The 18,464-nt window shown below is 37.1% G+C and overlaps 1 protein-coding gene across 15 annotated transcripts; it reads left to right on the plus strand.

Moving 5' to 3' along the window:
* Positions 1 to 680: 680 nt before the first annotated feature.
* Positions 681 to 18,462, plus strand: brd3b (bromodomain containing 3b). 15 transcript variants are annotated; one of them, XM_077231816.1, is made up of 13 exons: positions 681 to 791; positions 1,963 to 2,297; positions 3,165 to 3,302; positions 3,395 to 3,539; positions 3,643 to 3,827; positions 5,126 to 5,497; positions 6,417 to 6,545; positions 6,629 to 6,832; positions 7,276 to 7,344; positions 8,364 to 8,596; positions 9,428 to 9,717; positions 12,899 to 13,024; positions 16,029 to 18,462. In XM_077231816.1, exons 2-13 carry the CDS (start codon positions 2,097 to 2,099, stop codon positions 16,148 to 16,150), a joined length of 2,214 nt encoding a protein of 737 aa, XP_077087931.1. In that variant the 5' UTR covers positions 681 to 791; positions 1,963 to 2,096; the 3' UTR covers positions 16,151 to 18,462. The 15 variants fall into 15 exon arrangements, with proteins under 15 accessions (XP_077087931.1, XP_077087932.1, XP_077087935.1 ...); XM_077231817.1 differs by having other exon boundaries at positions 16,032 to 18,462; XM_077231820.1 differs by having other exon boundaries at positions 6,629 to 6,817.
* The last annotated feature ends 2 nt before the right edge of the window (positions 18,463 to 18,464 follow it).

The following is an 18,464-nucleotide window of genomic DNA, read 5'->3' on the forward strand; positions in this document are numbered from 1 at the left end:
TTATGCGACCAATATAAATTTTCCACAGCTTTAGTTTCTGATTAATTGTGAAACAAAATCATGTATTTTTATTTAAGTACTTTGCGTATAAGTGTGTAATCTTTAATAGAAGGGAAAAGTGTTAATTTAGCTCCAGATCTAGGATCAGTCTTACGGTTTTGTCTGTTTTATATTGTTTTAGTGCTGATTCTTTGGTAACATCATGAGATGTGGAACATTACAAAGGGACTGTTTATTTATGACTTTTTTATATTGACTGGAAATTTATAAATATATTATTTTGATATTGTTATTTTTTACCAGTGTTGCAGGTGTGCCACATTTGTTTCACAGCATCAAATGTTTGTGTAGAAAGCTAAAAAAAAAAGTTAATTTCAACAAATCAATATTTCACTTCCACACATGTACTTATTTTGTAAGTAAGTTAACGTTAGCTATGTTGGTCATCAACAAACCCATTCACGCCACGGTGAAACAAAACAGCGTTTCGTGGTCCCGACCAATACCTACTTACTTTTCACTGTAAATATGCCATTTTTATATTTATAATAAAGAAAACAAAACAATACTGGACGTTTGGAACGAGAATGTTGAAGGCTAATCGGCGCCGAGAGCGTTCATTTACACAATAACAACAACAACAACAACAACCACAATACCGTGCGAGAAACCGCGCATGCGCACAACACTACCCAACCAGTGTCGACCCCAGCCATCTATTATGCTTCTTCGCAATAAAAGCTACCCGAAAATCTGCAAGGAAAACGCTACCGGAGCTGCTTGGAGTGAAAGTAATAAAGTATAACATATATATTTACGATTAGTGCATTCCGATCGAAGTTTATATTCAGTTTAGGTGATGTATATTGGTGTTTTGGGGGGAAAACACAGCTGAATGTGGCTAGCAGGATCTCCTCTGACAGAGTGAAGCTGATGAGCGGCGCTTTGCAACAATGTAACAAAACCCTCTTTCACGCGCAGCCGTTTCGATCTGTAAACGTAGAGCTCGCTGTAATTATTTGCGCTGTTTTTTTTTCGTTGTATCAAGTGTATAAATAGGACTGGTGGATGAATTGTGGAATGATTTCAAATTAGCCCGCTGAGTAGCTAGCTGGCTGAACGGCATGCACACACAATGGTTGTGTTAAAGACATGGTGGGGCTCGATCCTCGGCATTCCTCACTCGATGCCCTGTCTCTCCCGTGCCCGCCATCTTTTCAAGAACTTATACACACACGCCTGATGCAGTTACTTTAACGCGCGATTGCAAAATGTATTTCCAGTCAAGTTTTACAGTTCGAGCTCCGTTAAAGGGCGCGCAGGGGCGCAATTTGCTAGCTGATGTTTTGGTTTAATTCTGACTAAACCTGCGATTTTTCATGGCCTCTCATGGGCACGTGAAATTTTGATCGTTTTGTTGGTGTTTAAAACTATTGAAGTGGTTCAAATGAAACGCACAAGTTCACAAAAAAAATCTGCTTTTTCCTGGTTTTCTTGTCATTCATTCATTCATGTGAAACCACCGATACTGAAATTCAGACTTTTAACTAATTTACTGGTGAAGATGCATATAATTTATTAAGCTGTACATCAAATAACCTGAAAATGATTTTTATAAAAAATCAAATTGGTGTACATGAATTATTATATTAATACAGTTATAGAAAATAACAGTTATTAAAAATACTGTCTGTTTACAACATGCATGTCCACTTCCACCATGATTCTGGCCTTGATAAAGTTTTAAATTGGATTATTTATTTATTTTTGGCTCTGTGCTACACATTGAAATACATATGTGCAAATAGCAATATAATGTGAAAAAAAATCGTAGTGTAAACTGGTATAATTTCTTTAATTCTATTTCTAATGATGCTAAATACACACCATATAGATAAATAGGTAATTTATTTTCATAGCTGTATTTTCTTCAGTGAGTTATTTCTCTACGTTTACTGGCAGCGTGCTGACACTCAGGTCCTGAGATGGGATGTGTGTGTGGAGGTGGGACTAAGGAGCAGCAAGAGGATCATTGAAGCTGACCTAAGAGACGTGCAGACGTCATTCAAGCAACTTCTTTCCCTTAACTGACCAGTATGTCGGTAGTCACATCTCCTGCCCAGGTGCCTCCAGCCATTGTAAACCCTCCCCCACCTGAGGTCACGAACCCTGGGAAGCCTGGCCGAAAAACCAACCAGCTACAGTATATGCAGAATGTGGTTGTGAAGACTCTGTGGAAGCATCAGTTTGCGTGGCCCTTTTACACACCTGTGGATGCTATCAAGTTGAATCTGCCAGTGAGTAATTTTGTTGCTTTTTTATATAATTTACACACATACACATTAGTGCTGTCAAATGGAATAATCGATTCTAAAATAAAAGTTTGTTTATATAATATATTCATATGTGTGCATATTTATATATTTATGTGTGTATGTCTGCATGCATATATCATACACAGATATGCACACGCATATATATATATATATATATATATATATATATATTGTTTTCAGAATTCTTTGATGAATAGAATGTTCAATGAAAACTATTTTATTTGAAATATAAATCTTTTGTAAAATTAAAAATTTTACTTTTTTTTTGCATCCTTCCTGAATAAAAGTAGCACCATTAAACCAATGGTATATCACCAGAAAAATATTTAGCACCTTTGCCATCACAGGAATTTGTAACATTTTAAAATATATTCAAATAGAATAGTTATTTGTTAATAGTGATAATATTTCACAATGTTTTAGTTTTTTCCCCAAAATAAATGCAGCCATGGTGATACTTCTTTTAAAAACAAATAATAATGATAATTAATAATTCAACACTTTTGACCTGTAGTGTAGTGTGTTATAAGTTGAATTAAAGGTGACTAGTGTAATTTTTGCACCTCTAGTGTTATCAAACGGCATTGCAAAAATAGTGACAATCTGCTATTGGTCAGGCAAGCAGAGAGTCTCAAACTCATGCAGTTGATTGAGTCAGCGTTTTTGTGTTGGGATTATCAAAAAATGTGTAGAGTGGGAATAAAACTATACATGACTTTCTTATTGCTATAGACAGTGTTTTAATATCCATTTTCACCTTTAAATGTTTTTTTTTTCTCTCTACCTAGTGCATTACATCTTGTCTAATATATTATTTCGGTCAAATAGGACTACCATAAAGTTATTAAGAATCCAATGGACATGGGAACCATAAAGAAGCGACTTGAGAATAATTACTATTGGACTGCTGGCGAATGCATGCAGGACTTTAACACTATGTTCACAAACTGTTACATCTATAACAAGGTAGATCCAAGTCCTATATATTTATTTATATTTTATAATATAAAAAAAATGAATTAATGATGAATGATTTAAATGAATTTCCCTTGTCCCAGCCCACAGATGACATTGTTCTCATGGCTCAAGCCTTGGAAAAGATTTTCCTCCAAAAGGTAGCTCAGATGCCCCAGGAGGAGGTGGAACTTTTACCCCCACCACCGAAGGGTAAAGCACGGAAACCTGGAGCACCCCCTGGTTCAGGTAACTGACTGGATGCCACAAATAATGAACCTTTGAAGTTACCAATGACATATGGCTTGGAGGAGGTTTTTCAGCTGACCTTGTCATTATTACACCCAAACAGAAAACCAACCATCAATAGCACTGACTACTGGGTCTCCATCCTCGTCATGTCCGAGCTCCCCTCCTCAGCTGGCTCAAACTCCTGTAATAGCTGCGACTCCGGTCTCGACCATCACCTCCAATGTTCAAGCTGTGCCCCCTGTGACGCCCCCTCCCATGATTCCAACCGCACAGCCTGTTCTCAAAGTAAGACCAGCTAAAATGATGTCAGTCCTTTTCATTGTCATTTGTGCCCTAGAAAAAAATGAATAGCTTTTGTTGTAGGGATGGATCAGTATAGTAGACTAACTAAGCCAACTAACTACTGGCATCTGTATCTATCCATCTATCATCTATCTATCTGTCTGTCAGTGTCTATTCATCCTATTTTTCTTTCTTTATTATATTTTGTTCAGATGTTTTTTTTTAGCTTTCCATATTTTTAGCAGCTGGGCTTTAAAAGGGATGCAACTTCCCTGAGAGGTCTTTAGTTTTTTGACAGCATGCTATGCTTTAGTTTGTTAACAGTCTAAAAGTAGCTGGAAGATTGTCAACACACTAAAACTTTTTCTGAGATTCATCTCCTAAAGCACCAATGTTTCAGCCATCAAAACCACTTTTGTAACAGATTTACTGCTTTCAGCGATACATTTCAAATCACCTGCTGTGAGTAATGTTCCCATTATTATGCATAATCTGTTGTTTTTGAGGGCTATAATTGTTGGAGCAATAAAATGATTTGTTGTCTATTTATTTGTTATCTCTCGTTTATCCTATTGAAGGATGAATTTAGTGTCTGTATATCTCAAAAAGAAAAAAAACCTGTCTGATGAACTTGAGCTTGAACTAGCCTATTTGTTAAAGAGTTCTATCCAAAGAGACTAGTCCATCACACACGCCACTGATCAGTCATTTTGCACATTAGGGATGTGCCCAAAGCCGAATACCTTATTCGGAAAGGCACGGAAAATTAATAACGCATGCGTGTGTGTAATTAAGTGTACTGTGTATAATTTATTTGTATATATAAATACACACATATGCATGTACATGCATGTGCGTGTATATATGTATATATATATATATATATCAAATAATTATACACAGTCCACACACATATATTATGTAAACACAAACTTTTATTTTGGATGTGATTAATCATTTCACATCTCTTCCGTCATTCCCTATACATGCAGGTAGGCATGATTGTGAATTTGAAAGTGAGAAGCGAGCGCGCATTCAAAAGTGGCTTCAATACCCTTCACATTGATAGCAACTTCCTGATGTCTTCATATTATATACAATGTAATTAACCAACTGTAAAATTGTTAGAGAATGCAAAGCATTGAGATATATTTTTTCTTCCATCTCATATTTGTTCCATTACCATGTCCCTTTTAGGGGCTCCATATAATGTATTTTTCTTTCTAAATAAGGTATTTGGCATCAGGCACATCCCTGTATTAGTAGTGTTCTAACACACATGCTGAATTAATTTTCCTCAGAAGAAAGGGGTGAAGCGGAAAGCGGACACAACCACACCCACAACCTGCGCGATCACTGCCAGCAGAAGTGAGTCGCCCACTGCGATGTTAGAGTCCAAACACAGTAAAGTCATTTCCAGACGAGAGAGCACAGGTCGACCCATCAAACCTCCCAAAAAAGACCTGGAGGATGGGGATGTCCAACAGCAAGGCAACAAGAAAAGCAAACTCAACGATCATCTCAAATACTGTGACACTATCCTTAAAGAGATGCTTTCCAAGAAACATGCGGCCTACGCCTGGCCCTTCTACAAGCCTGTAGATGCAGAGGCCCTGGAGCTGCATGACTATCATGAAATCATCAAGCAACCAATGGACCTCAGCTCTGTCAAAGTATGGCCTAAAATTACACCTTGCAAAGTTATTAAAGGATAGCTAAAAAGGATATATATAAGTATATATATGTGCAAAAGTCTTAGGCACGCTTGTATTTTTGCCCCCAAGTTAATGGTTTCAGTTATTTATATATTTTGCTATGGTGTTTTTGAAAATATCAGTTTACATTTCCAAACATTCATTTTTCCATTAATTGTAATAATCCAGTGAGATTTTTGTACGCACAAGGAGTCTGACAACAGCAGGTGCTCCACACTGAGCTCTGATCTCACCATCAAACAGAAAAGACTGATACAGACTGACAAATCTAGAAGAACTGTGGCAACGTCTCCAAGACACTTGAATAAACCGACCTGCAAAGCTACCTGTAAAACTATGTATGAATGTATGGACAAAAGCTACAACAGGTGGTCACACAATGGGTGGTCACTCCAAATATGGATTTAAGTTAGTAAATAGAAGTTAATTAATAAATAAAATCTATTTATGACATTATTTTTGAAAGCATCCTCACTTTACAGCATTTCTACACAAGCCCCTAAAACTTTTGACAGTACTGTAGTTTTGGATATAGTTTTCTTCAAGCATCTTAGAGATGTTGTCACAGTTCTTCTGGATTTAGTCGGTCTCAGTTTTTTTTCTGTTTCTTTATGTAATCCCAGACAGACGATGATGGTGAGATCAGATCTCCGTGTGGAGCACCGGCTGTTGTCAGACTCCTTGTGCATACAAAAATGTCATTGGACAGTTCCCACTGACACACTACAGCAAAAGATACAAATAAATGGCAATTTTTGGGGATGAAAATTCTAGCGTGCCTAAGACTTTAGCACAGTACTATATAAAACTTTAGTTTTTATTCCCTTTTTTACATTTTTAAAGCCAAACTTTATCTCATGCAACGTGTCTTTTCCAGAAAAAGATGGACAGTCGAGAATACCAAGACGCCCAAAGTTTCGCAGCAGATATTCGGTTAATGTTCTCAAATTGTTACAAATACAACCCGCCTGATCACGAGGTCGTTGCCATGGCAAGAAAACTCCAGGTGCGGCGGTAAAAAAAAAAAAGCCATTGTAACTGATAATATGCTTTCGGATCTCACCAATCATATTTGTCCATGTCCTACAGGATGTGTTTGAGATGAAATTCGCTAAGATGCCCGATGAACCGGCAGAGCCGTCCTCGCCCACTGCGGTATCGGCCACGGCTGTGGTGAGCAAGAGCACCGGCAGCAGCGAAAGCAGCGCAGACTCTTCCAGCTCCAGCTCCGACTCGGAGGAGGAACGGGCCACTCGGCTGGCTGAGCTGCAGGAACAGGTGAGTGGCAAACAGGTGGGTGTCACCACTTGAGGACCAAGATCCAAACCAAGGGTGGAGAGACAGGCAGAGGCCACAGCCACTCCCCCTCACATTCACCACCTCCTCCTCCTCCTCAGTCTGACTGCTTGTGTTAGTCATTTGGATTTTGTTCATTTTTTTTTTTTTTCTTAATGTCTCTTGTTTTCATAATGTTTTGGAAACGAGTGCCCATTCTCACCCTGGACTGAACGTTTAACCCTCTACCGCCTCTGCAGTTTGTGTTGGCATCTTGGTATACATTGGCTTGCATGCAGTAAAACTTCAGATGACAGTTTTTAATTTGGCTGTCTCTCAGTGTTAAACATATTGGTGTCGATTATAGTTACTCTGCTCTCATCATGACACAGTCTGTTGTTAAAATACATTTTTGAGAATGACTATTTTGTCCCTTGATTTCACTTTGGCTTTTTTACCAGCGATTCACTGTGGAGCACCCCAATGGTAACAGGTCGGGGACAAAAAACGGGTGTGCCAAACGTTTTCAGGTGAATGATATTTTTACTTCCCGGTCCCCCACCCCACTAACTCCTCCATTTTTCGTAGCTTCTTCTTAAGTGAGCGGTAGAGGGTTAAGGTGGTGCTTTATGGGGTGTATTTGAGCTGGGCATCTTTAAGTAAGCTTGCTTTGACACTCTCAGCTAGTCTTTTGGCTCTGTTTCCCTCTCTGCTCTGCGAATGACATTGATTAGCATGTTTATCAGTGAGAATCCAAATTATTTGCTGGGATGTGGTCTCCGGTGCTTCTAAAATCATTGTGGTAAAGTCTTTTTGATTCTTTAAAGGTGGTTTAAAGTCATGATGAAACTGTAGAGAGGGAGATTGAAGAAAAATGTGGGACGGGTACTTGATTCTATCACTCAGGTGTTTATTGGATGGAGGCAGAGCTGAATGCGAGCTTGCAGTTGATTGTAAGAAAGGGGCGGGATTAAATGTTTGGTGAAGTCCGGCATATGTATCAGAGACAAGCCCGTTGTTTCACCGGAAAATCGAGTTTATAATCAAGATATTTTAATTAAGAATTATGAGATTAAAAAATGAAACCTATAAAAAGATGAATAACATCAATAACAGGCATTAAGAAAATGGGTATTATTTGGGTACCTATTTAAAACAGGGGTTTGTAACTGGACAATTAAATGATGATGGATAGTGTGTTTGTAAAATTGTTCAATTAGTGTGCTGTAGCTTTTGAATATTTGGAACTAAAAGTAGTTAAAAGTGTTTATGTTCATTTTGTTTGCGAAGAATTCCAAAGTAAACAAGACATGTCTGGGCTTGGCATTTGTTTCAAAATAAGAGTCCTCGCAAACAGCTATTTTCTGGGGAGAGCGTTTCCATGAAAATGGGAGATATATAGGTGACAAATGTCATTCATTATCCTTCAAACTCTTCCCTTCATCACCAGTCCCATCATATGTCCCGCACAGCTAAGATCCTAGTTAGCGTCGATGCAGCATGCCCCATCCCCCTGCTTGCTAACCATTCCCTCCACCTTCCTCCTCAGCTGAAGGCTGTTCATGAACAGCTAGCCGCTCTGTCACAGGGTCCTGTGAGCAAACCAAAGAAAAAGAAAGAGAAGAAGGAAAAAGAGAAGAAGAAGAAAGACAAAGAGAAGGATAAAGAGAAAAACAAGGTCAAGGTGGAAGATGACAAAAAGGCCAAGTCCACACAACCGAATAAGCAAACTCAGCAGAAAAAGACCTCTGCGCGGAAACCCAACAGCACATCCACTACAAGGTTAGCTGGTTTTGTTGGGATCTTTGGATTTGATTTAAAATGTATGACCTTCTGGGTTTTATTTTGCATAATATTATCCCTTTTAAAAATATCTAAAAACTATGGAAACCTGTTCCATCTCAGATTAAAAAAAAGAATTGGATTGTGACTTTATTTTTCATAAGGGGGACATTACACTAATTTTTTTAATATTTTTTTCTCACGCGCATCTGGGCTGCATTTATTTATAAAAAATACAGTAAAAACAATAATATTGTGAAATTCTATTACAATTTTAAATGGCCGTTCTCAGCATCATTACACCAGTCTTCAGTGTCACATGATCCTTCAGAAATCATTCTAATAGGATTGTTTGGTGCTCAAATAACATTTCTTGGCACATAAATGTTGAAAAAAGTTAATTCTTAATATTTTTGTGGAATTTTGATAATTTTTTTCACTATTCTTTAATCAACAGAAAGTGTATTTCTTTTTTAAAGTTCATCTCACGCTTGCATTTATTGTTCTCAAGCAGAAACAGGGTTCCAAAAACTGAAGATCCTCAATACCTTTAGAAACACTTGTTAATAGTCTAAGCAGTCATGATTATCAATATTAACGGATAATCAACTGATGATGTCGGCTGATTATTTGGCCTGCTTTTATATGTGGATAAATACCAATTTTATGTTGTTTAAAATTATAATATTACGATAATACTTCAGTGCAAATCAACACAATGCAATAACACACAATGTGCCATTTATTGGTAAAGTGAGCTAACTTTCATGTAATTTGTTCAGTCTCAATATGCCACTTCAGTCTTGTGCAAACTTCACCTCCAATCCACAGGCAACCGAAAAAGGGGGGCAAACCTGGTGCAGCAAACTATGAGTCTGACGAGGAGGAGTCTCTACCCATGTCTTATGACGAGAAGCGGCAACTTAGCCTGGATATCAACCGGTTGCCGGGTGAGAAACTGGGCCGCGTGGTCCACATCATCCAGTCACGTGAGCCGTCACTGCGAGACTCCAACCCAGATGAGATCGAGATCGACTTTGAAACGCTCAAGCCTTCCACGTTGCGTGAGCTCGAACGATACGTCAAGTCCTGTTTACAGAAAAAGCAGCGCAAACCTTTACGTAAGTGCAACCTCTTTTCTTTCTCAGCAGATTTGTTGCTAGGTATAGGCTTACTTCAGTGTTTTATAGACAAGCAACTCTCTTTTCTTGCCTGGTCCGTCTGCTCTAAAAGCTGAAATGGGCTGTGCTATTTCCTCCTTTGAGCTGGGAGCACTCACCTTCTCCAATGTGTTGCATGACTTTTGGTGGATTACCTTACATGTGCTTTCCCTGGTATTAATACCCTCAAGTGAAGCTGCAAGGGTTTAAAGAGTACATCAGTGTACAGTAGAGAACATTTGATCAGACCATGAATTTCCTAATTGTACACAGTGTACATGTAATCATTGTGCACACTGCAGCACTCGTACTTCACAATGGAATATTCTGGGTTCATTACAAGTTAAGCTCAATCCTCAGCATTTGTGACATAACATTGATTACCATAATAAGTAATTTCCACTTTTCCCTTTTTTTCTTGAAAAAAAGGCACATATAATGGAAGTGAATTGGGTCAATCCATAACCTTTAGAATACTCACTATTTCAATGGAGTGCAACAGTACCTGCTCACATTTTTTAGTGCTCTTGGTTCCGGAAGTATTTTTTTTCTATTTATATTTCCTATAGGGTCTTTTGTTAAAGATTTAAGCCAAACCAACCAGCTATTAGGTGACCTACAACATTACAATCTTTGATTTGAACCAAAAAAGTATTTGAAAAGTTTAAGGTAAAAACTACAATGCCATAATTCAAAATACCATTGCTAAAAACAATGTTAATCGGCCACACTTATTAAACTTATTGGAAAATTAGCGTGAACGTATAAAATTTTAAGTAGTTGGAAAGTGTTGGGAGACTCTGTGTCAATCACGTTGCTTCATGGGAAAATTATTTTTCATGGGAAAATTATTTTAGCGTGATTTCCTTGTCATGGTTCTCTCATTGGTGGTGTTTTCTTTGCAGAATTATGGGTAATGTAGTTTTTCACCAAGAATACTGCTGTTAGACTATTATTTAAAAAGTACGTTGAAACAATGCTTCAAAATGCAACTAAAGCTTATACTATCGATTAACGGTCGGCGATATACCAGAAGACCTGATTAACCAGTTGAAATTTGCGCACATGAAGCCGCTGCTCATAGAGCGCGTGAGTACTTTCTTTTTGCAGCCTAAACAACGGTTAAATAAACACACTTATGTCAAAATATCTTAAGTGAAATGTAAACAGTTGAGAAAGAAAACGCATGTGTAATAGTATATTGGATCCGTGCATATGCTCTTAAAGTGACAGTAGCCTAATAAACCTGCTGTCGTCTTGTCATTAATGTTGATCAAACAAACAAAAAAGAGAATATCAATGCTCTTGACTGAATCACTTTTGTCTCACTTTAATAAGATAAATGTATATTTAATTTACACACAGTGAAGATATGCAGTTTTTTATACATTTGATTACTTTTGCAATTGAAATAGGCTAGTATTTCTTATTTCTATTGCTTGAAGGTTTTCAGGTATGTCTATTTATTTGGTCTATTGTAGTTTGTTGTCCTATTGCTTGTAATTATTTTCTTTGTTCTTATTTTATCACTGACTCTACTTGTCTTGAAGTGAGATTGAAATTGTTAACAAGAATTATGAAATTTCAATGGTATCAAAATTTTTAATGATAATCAGTTTCCTTAGTGTTTCACTTTATATTACAGCCACAAAACATAAACTGCACGTGTTAGCATGATTTTAATGTTTAAAACAAATGCTTAATAACCTTTTCTGTGTAAAGTTGCATTCAATTTTACAACTTTGTTACCATGATAAAAAATAAAATTAAATAAACAAAAAAATAAACTTTTCTTTTAAATCCTCTAAAAATTCTCCCTATTCACTTCTGTGGCCGGTTTCATAAAGATAGACTTTGACTATGGCTTAGATATAGTAGATAGTCAGACTTCAAGTAGACATCAAAATCAGACTGTTGCACAAAGCACTTAAGACTCTGACTATCTTAAGTAGAACTACACTGCAATGCATTCTGGGTAAAGTAACACTTTCCAGAACAAAAAAACACGGCGGATGGAGTAAGTGCATTCAACCGCTCAGTGCAGTTTACCCCAGCGGAAAACATGTGTTTGTTTAATTTGGATAAAGATTGCTACGACAGTTAACAGCGTTAATCCGACCGTTGAGCGGAGCGTTAAAGACATACAGAAAAGATACAAAAACATGGTACAAGATGCCAAAAAAGAAATATTTAAGAGGAAATATCCTAAAATCCCTTTCCCTTCTCGTAGCTCTTACGAGAAGAGCTCTATTACGTCGTCATCAAACCACAAATTATGAGCCATTGCATTTCCCCTTTTCTTTTGGCTGTTTGTAATGTAACTGATTGTTATTGCTGGTTGCCAAGGTAACATAGAGTCTTAGACCTAAGTTAGCCTGGGGGTAAGGTGTCTAATTTTTTTTTGTCTTAATTAAGTCAGTCTTTGTTTTTGTGAAACAGTGCAACTTGCATTAGACTAGTCTATGAGCAAATTTTAGACTTGTCTAACACTATAGACCGGTCTAAAATAGCTTTTTGAAACCGGCCCCTGTAGTTAGTGTTTCAACAACCTTGATTTTTGTTTGTTTTAAATTCCCCCTGTGGTGTAAATCAAGCCATTGCTTAGTATTTTCTTCTTAAAACAGCAGTGAACCAAAGACAGTCTCAAAAATGCGGTTTGAAATCGCTGGTATTTCTGACGTCACAAAATACCTTGTAACCAATCACGTAAACGAGTGGATCTCTGAGCTGGTGTTAGTGAGTGGAGCAGGGCTAATTTGCATATTTATAGAACCGCGTATACTAAATGAGGCAAGGGTATAGAGTTACATTCAAGCAATAAGGCATGAAGATTTTTTTTCCAAGGATTTTTTTATTATATATATTTCATTTTGGTGATCAAAGATAGGTTTTTATGGGATAAAATTATTGACCACAGGGGGACTTCAAGGAAAAGGAGGGATGAGTCTAAATACTTTTTATGGTAGTAACCAAATGCTGCTGTTTGGTCCTAACTTGAACCGGATAAGATTCCTTGAACACAAATTTGACATCATGGAGTTTAAAACCAGTGTAGCAGAGTGCTTTTTGCTGCTTGTTGCCACGGCGGTGGGCTACGAGGGCAACCCGTTACTCACCGGTCACCGCTGTGTGTCTCCTGCAGCGGGCACTGGGAAAAAGAGTGCCAAGTCTAAAGAGGAACTGGTTCAGGAAAAGAAGAAAGAGTTAGAAAAGAGGCTACAGGACGTGAGCGGACAACTGAACAACAACAAGAAACCACCCAAAAAAGGTACCTGTGTGGTAGTGTGCAGATGTGAGCAGACAGGTGACCAAACTGGGTTAGCTGGATTAAGGATGGTAGGATAAGAAAACGAAGATAAGGATAGGCTTTTCGCTTCACTAATTTGACTAACTTGATCGAAGGGCTTCTGTCAGACCTTCATATGTAATGCTATTCACACACTGAAAAGGGTTTGCAGGGCTCAACAACAAGGATGGACTGCTGGCCCGTTTTGAACCAGTTGACGGGACTGTCTATTGCCCTACTGGGCTGGTGCTATCTTTCTATTTCTTCTCTGGAAATTAGCTAGTGAATTCTGCTGGTAACTAACGTAAATGTAACGTCATGGAGCATATTGTATACAAGCTGTTTTATCGATGTCTTTCCGCAGTTGAAACACTGATTGAGAGATGACATTATACATTTTAGTCGTACTATATCTTTCAACATACCTTCTGATGTTCATTCATGTTTATTTTAGTGTTGTTACTAGTGATAACGATGAGATTATCAGTTCATTTGCGCTTGATCCGTCCTGCTTCTTAAACTGATGTGGCTACAGTGAGTGATCTGTCCTTTATTCTTTGAATTTCATGATAAAATTAAAACTAAATTTGAAATTTGAGACTTCGTTTCATATTAGAAGTAAAGAAACGCAAAGCTTATTTTGCGATTATTGGATGACAGGTGCGCATACAAATCTATAGTGGAGTTTTGTTCACCAACAGAAAGAAGATTAAAAGATCGGTTTTGAGATTTAAGAATCCATATCAGTATCGATTAAAATCGAGAAATCTATATTGTCAACCCAGCCCTAGAGTCCTCACAGTGTTTAACTTTAGTAGTTTATCCACATTTTGTGCATGAAATAGACGCTTAACAGTCAAAGTGCGCCATTGGAAAAGCACTAATTAAACATCACTTTGTCTTTGATTTCAAGCCCTTAAAAACCATTTCGGCCCTAAACGTTTCGGTAGCCGAAATTTTGATGCATCTATAGTTTTTGACTTAATATTCTTGGTAGATTCAGTAACATTGTGTTTTAGTTTTTTTGACCCGCAAATGCCATCATTTTCCTTTCTTGGAACTCCTGTCTGGTTATAATAACTGTTTATACACTACCGTTCGAAATTTTGAGGTCAGTAAGAATTTGTTTTATTAATTTTGTTCAGCAAGGGTGGATTAAATTGATCAACAGTTACAATAAAGATATTTACTTGTTACATTTTTTTTAAATGTTCTTTTGATCTTTCTATTAAAAAAACAATGTATTGAGGTTTCCAAAAAATATTAACTGTTTTCAACATCGATAATAAGAAAAGAATCAGTCTTGAGAAAATCAGTATATTAGAATGATTTCTGAAAGATCATGTGACACTGAAGACTGGATTAATGATGCTGAAATTCAGCTTTGCCATCACAGTAATATATTACATTTTAAAATACTCAAAATTTGAAGTGGATCAAAAGTCATCAAAGTTAGTTAGTTCGTTTTTTATCCACTTTATATGTTGAATGTATATTAAAATAGAAAACTCTTATTTATTTTAAAGTATAGCTACATTTCACTTCCATAATGATTAATGCAGCCTTGGTGACATAAAAGACTTTCAAAAACATTAAAAAAAAAATCTTACTGTCCTCGAAAAACACTCACTATCTGTCTTTGTACTTTCTGTACTATCTGTACTTTATTAAATCTTTATTAAAAATACAGCAATAAATATAAAATTATAAATTCATTAAAATTAACTTCTCATTTTTGACTTAGTGCCAGTAAAAGTCTTGACAGGGCAATTAGAAATCTTGATCTACTGACAGAAAAAAAAAAATCCTTGCTGTTGAGCCCTGATTTGGACAGAGGAAAACATGGTTAAACCTGCTTAGAGAATCTAATAACTGAGGACTATGGTTGTGTATGTGCTGCAACTAACTGACTTCACTTGATATCAGCTGCTTTGGTGGGCATGCAATATAATCTGTCCTTTCGAGATCAGATCTTTGCTTTCTTTGTGCATGTCTCTGCTTTATCGTAATACACAGCTGCAGGTGTGGGTAAGGGCGTGCAAGAAAACAATATAGGGTCTTCAAGAGATAGTTCACCCATAAATGAAGATTAGCCTATGATTTACTCACCCTCAAGCCATCCTAGGTGTATACGACATTCTTCTTTCAGGCGAATACAATCCATCAAAGTGCATCCATCTATGATAAAAGTCCTCCACACGGCGCATGGGGTTAATAAAGGCCTTCTGAAGTGAAGCGATGCTTTTGTGTAAGAAAAATATCCACATTCAAAACTTTATCGACTAAAATTACTAGCTTCCGGCAGACGACCGTACGCATCGATTTACACCAAAAGAGTAACACTTGACCCGACGAACAAACGTAATGACGAACGCGGAAGCACAGAGGATTGAGCAAAACAAAACACCAGTCACAAATTGAAGTCTAAAACTAAAATTTTAAAGGGAAATGTCAGAGGAGCTTGAGTTTGTTGCCCAGCCGTTTGTTTTACCCGCGAGAGGGGTCTAAACTTACGCTACTCCTACATCCTACGTCATACATCATCAAGTGTTACTCTTTTGGCCTAAGTCGACTTGCGTACGGCTGTCTGCCAGAAGCTAGTTATTTTAGTCAATAAAGTTTTAAATATGGATATTTTTCTTACACAAATGCATCGCTTCACTTCAGAAGGTCTTTATTAACCCCCAGAGTCATGTGGAGGACGTTTATCATGGATGGATGCACTTTGATGGACTTCAAAACAGAAACGGCCATTCACTGCCGTTATAAAGCTTGGAAGAGTCGGGACTTTTTTTTTTAATGTAACTCCAATTGTATTCGTCTGAAAGAAGAATGTCATATACACCTAGGATGGCTTGAGGGTGAGTAAATCATTTTGGGGGGAACTATCTCTTTAACGGAAATGCATTGTCTATAATATGTACATTCAGTGTTTGTTTTTCTCACGCATATTGAACATGCAATCAATTTTCTTCCCTGTTCCCAGCAGAAAAGGCGGGGTCAGCGCAGGGGGGCGGGCCATCTCGGCTGAGTGGCAGCAGTAGTTCTTCGGATTCGGGAAGCAGCAGCTCCAGCGGCTCCAGCTCCGAGAGCAGTGACTCAGACTGAACTCCAATTCGACAAGTCGCATACTTCAACCTCCTCTATTTTCTAATGAGTAGTGTGTGTTGTCATGATAGTATCTCTCTGAAGGCCCATTTTATAAAGAGCTAGATGCTTTGCAGATGGCAGAGGATATTTTAAAAATAGTTTGTAGGCTCTTGGCTCAGACAAAGAGGAGAGTTGGAATAGTTCAAGCAGTTTTAAGGTTCTTGCTGGCCCTCAAAGGGAAATGCCTGGTATCACCAGAGGAAAAAAAAAGACAAAAAAAAAAGATATTTTTTGAAAATATGTCAGTTGTGGAGGTGAAACGGTTGTGCGTGTCCGTTGTGTTTTTTTTTTTTTTAGGTTGCTGCTCATTAGGTTCATACTGAAAACGTGCTTTAGTGGAAAAGCTGACAAATGCCTGGCTGCATTTTACTGATCGAGTAGCTACACAATGTCTCAAAATCTGAAGGAAAAAAATAATTTTATCTGCTCTCTCACTCTGGTGTGGTATCATGTTAGCGTGACATTTCAACTCATTCCGCATTTATTTTACTGACTTTGATAATGCTCTTCATTGTTAACATTTTTAAGAGACTATTTATTTTTTTTATCCAAAACGGCACAAAGTTATGCGTGTTTTCGACATTCGGTCTTCACAGAAATGTTTCCAGTTGACCAGAATTTGGCTCAACATAATTCACCAGAACTCTAGACAGCATCCCGCAACTCTGGTGTCAGTATCGTTATTAAACCTTTATTTTCAGAGGCTTCGCAGTCACTTTGGCAATTTCAACACTGTACATTTTCTCTTCGGGTGCTCTCAGCTCAATATTTGATGTAGAATTATGTGTCTGAAATTTTTGTTTGTTTGTTTTTAATCTATATCATACGTTCATTTGTTTGTTTGTTTTATAATTGGATTGTCTTCTGTACTTTTTTTTATACTATTGATATGTAGGTGCTCTGAGTATCTCTTATCCTACTTTCTATCTGATATGCCTCATCTTTACCAAGTCCACTCATAGGACAATCAAAGTTGTGATTTAAGTTCAGTATATATGAAATGGAGGTAATTGCAAAATGCATTCAGATTAAAAAACACCCACCCACAAGGCTGCAGATTGGAATAAACTCTGAAACCAAGTGAATTCTAGCTATCTTGGACACGTAGACACTTAGAGGAGACTTAGACTTGTAAAGAAAAAGAGGAAAGCATTTAAAGACAAAGTTGGACAGTTATCTTTAAAAAGACTTCAAGCGGCAGTGCTAGGTTTAATTTCAGAAGGATGTGTGTTTGACAATAGTTATTATTAGTTGAAAGTATTACAACTAATGTATGTTCTCAATTTTAATAACTTTATTATTTTACCCTTTGTTTTTTTCTCAAATGGTGTATTGAATGCTTTCAATGGTACCTAGACACTTCTTGCCATATATCCAGAATAGTTTGGAAATGGACCATGACTGATAATCTTTATAAAAGAAAATATGAATGTATTAGAGGTTATTTTCTCACTTTTTGTGGCTGCAGTAATGCCACTCATTCACTGGGTTTGTGGCATTGACAATGATTCGTTTCATTTAACAGCCTTGAATTGAACTCTGAACCCCTTATAATCATTGGATGTGCTCTTTTTGCCTTAAGTTTAGTTGGCACACTAAAATAAAGTAAAATGAGTCCGATAGACTTCAACCGACAGATTAAGTTGAAGCCAATGTGTATAGTGTTTTTTTTTTTTTTAATCATCAACATCAAAAAATTGTGATGTAAAGTGACTTCCTGGGTTTCCTCCTCGTATGTAGGATGCTTTTAATTGTTTTGATTTTATTCATTATACCACTGTAATGCATTACATGTTCCTTGTGACTATAACCTACCTTGTCTCTAAAATAATTTCTTCCTCAATTCCTCCAGCAGAGCCTAGTAAATGCAACTGGGGTTCATGTTACTGAAAATGATGCAGACAGAGATATAAAGATACATAGGATATATAATTACAGATATAAATGTATATTCACTACTTATTCGTCAACTCTGTCTTGGGTCTATTTTAGTTCTTTTTTTATGAGAGAAAGAGAGAGAACATTTGTGTATTGCATGCCAATTTACAGTATATTTCTTAAATTTTTTGAGCAGTTTATAATATGTAAATGTCATTCTTTCGAGTGAAATTTTAAAATTGGTAGCGCTGCATATGTTAAGTTCAGCAAGTGAAAGCAAGTTGACAAGTATGTTTTGGCACAGACTTACCATGGTAATATCTGATGTATAAGCTAATCGGAGATTTGGACACTGAGCCCCTCGTTTTTTGTAAATAAATCACAAAAACCCATA

Source organism: Siphateles boraxobius, unplaced genomic scaffold (genome assembly GCF_051911475.1).
Source record: "Siphateles boraxobius isolate OS27281-9 unplaced genomic scaffold, OSU_SipBor_1 16, whole genome shotgun sequence".
Classification (NCBI taxonomy): Eukaryota; Metazoa; Chordata; class Actinopteri; order Cypriniformes; family Leuciscidae; genus Siphateles; species Siphateles boraxobius.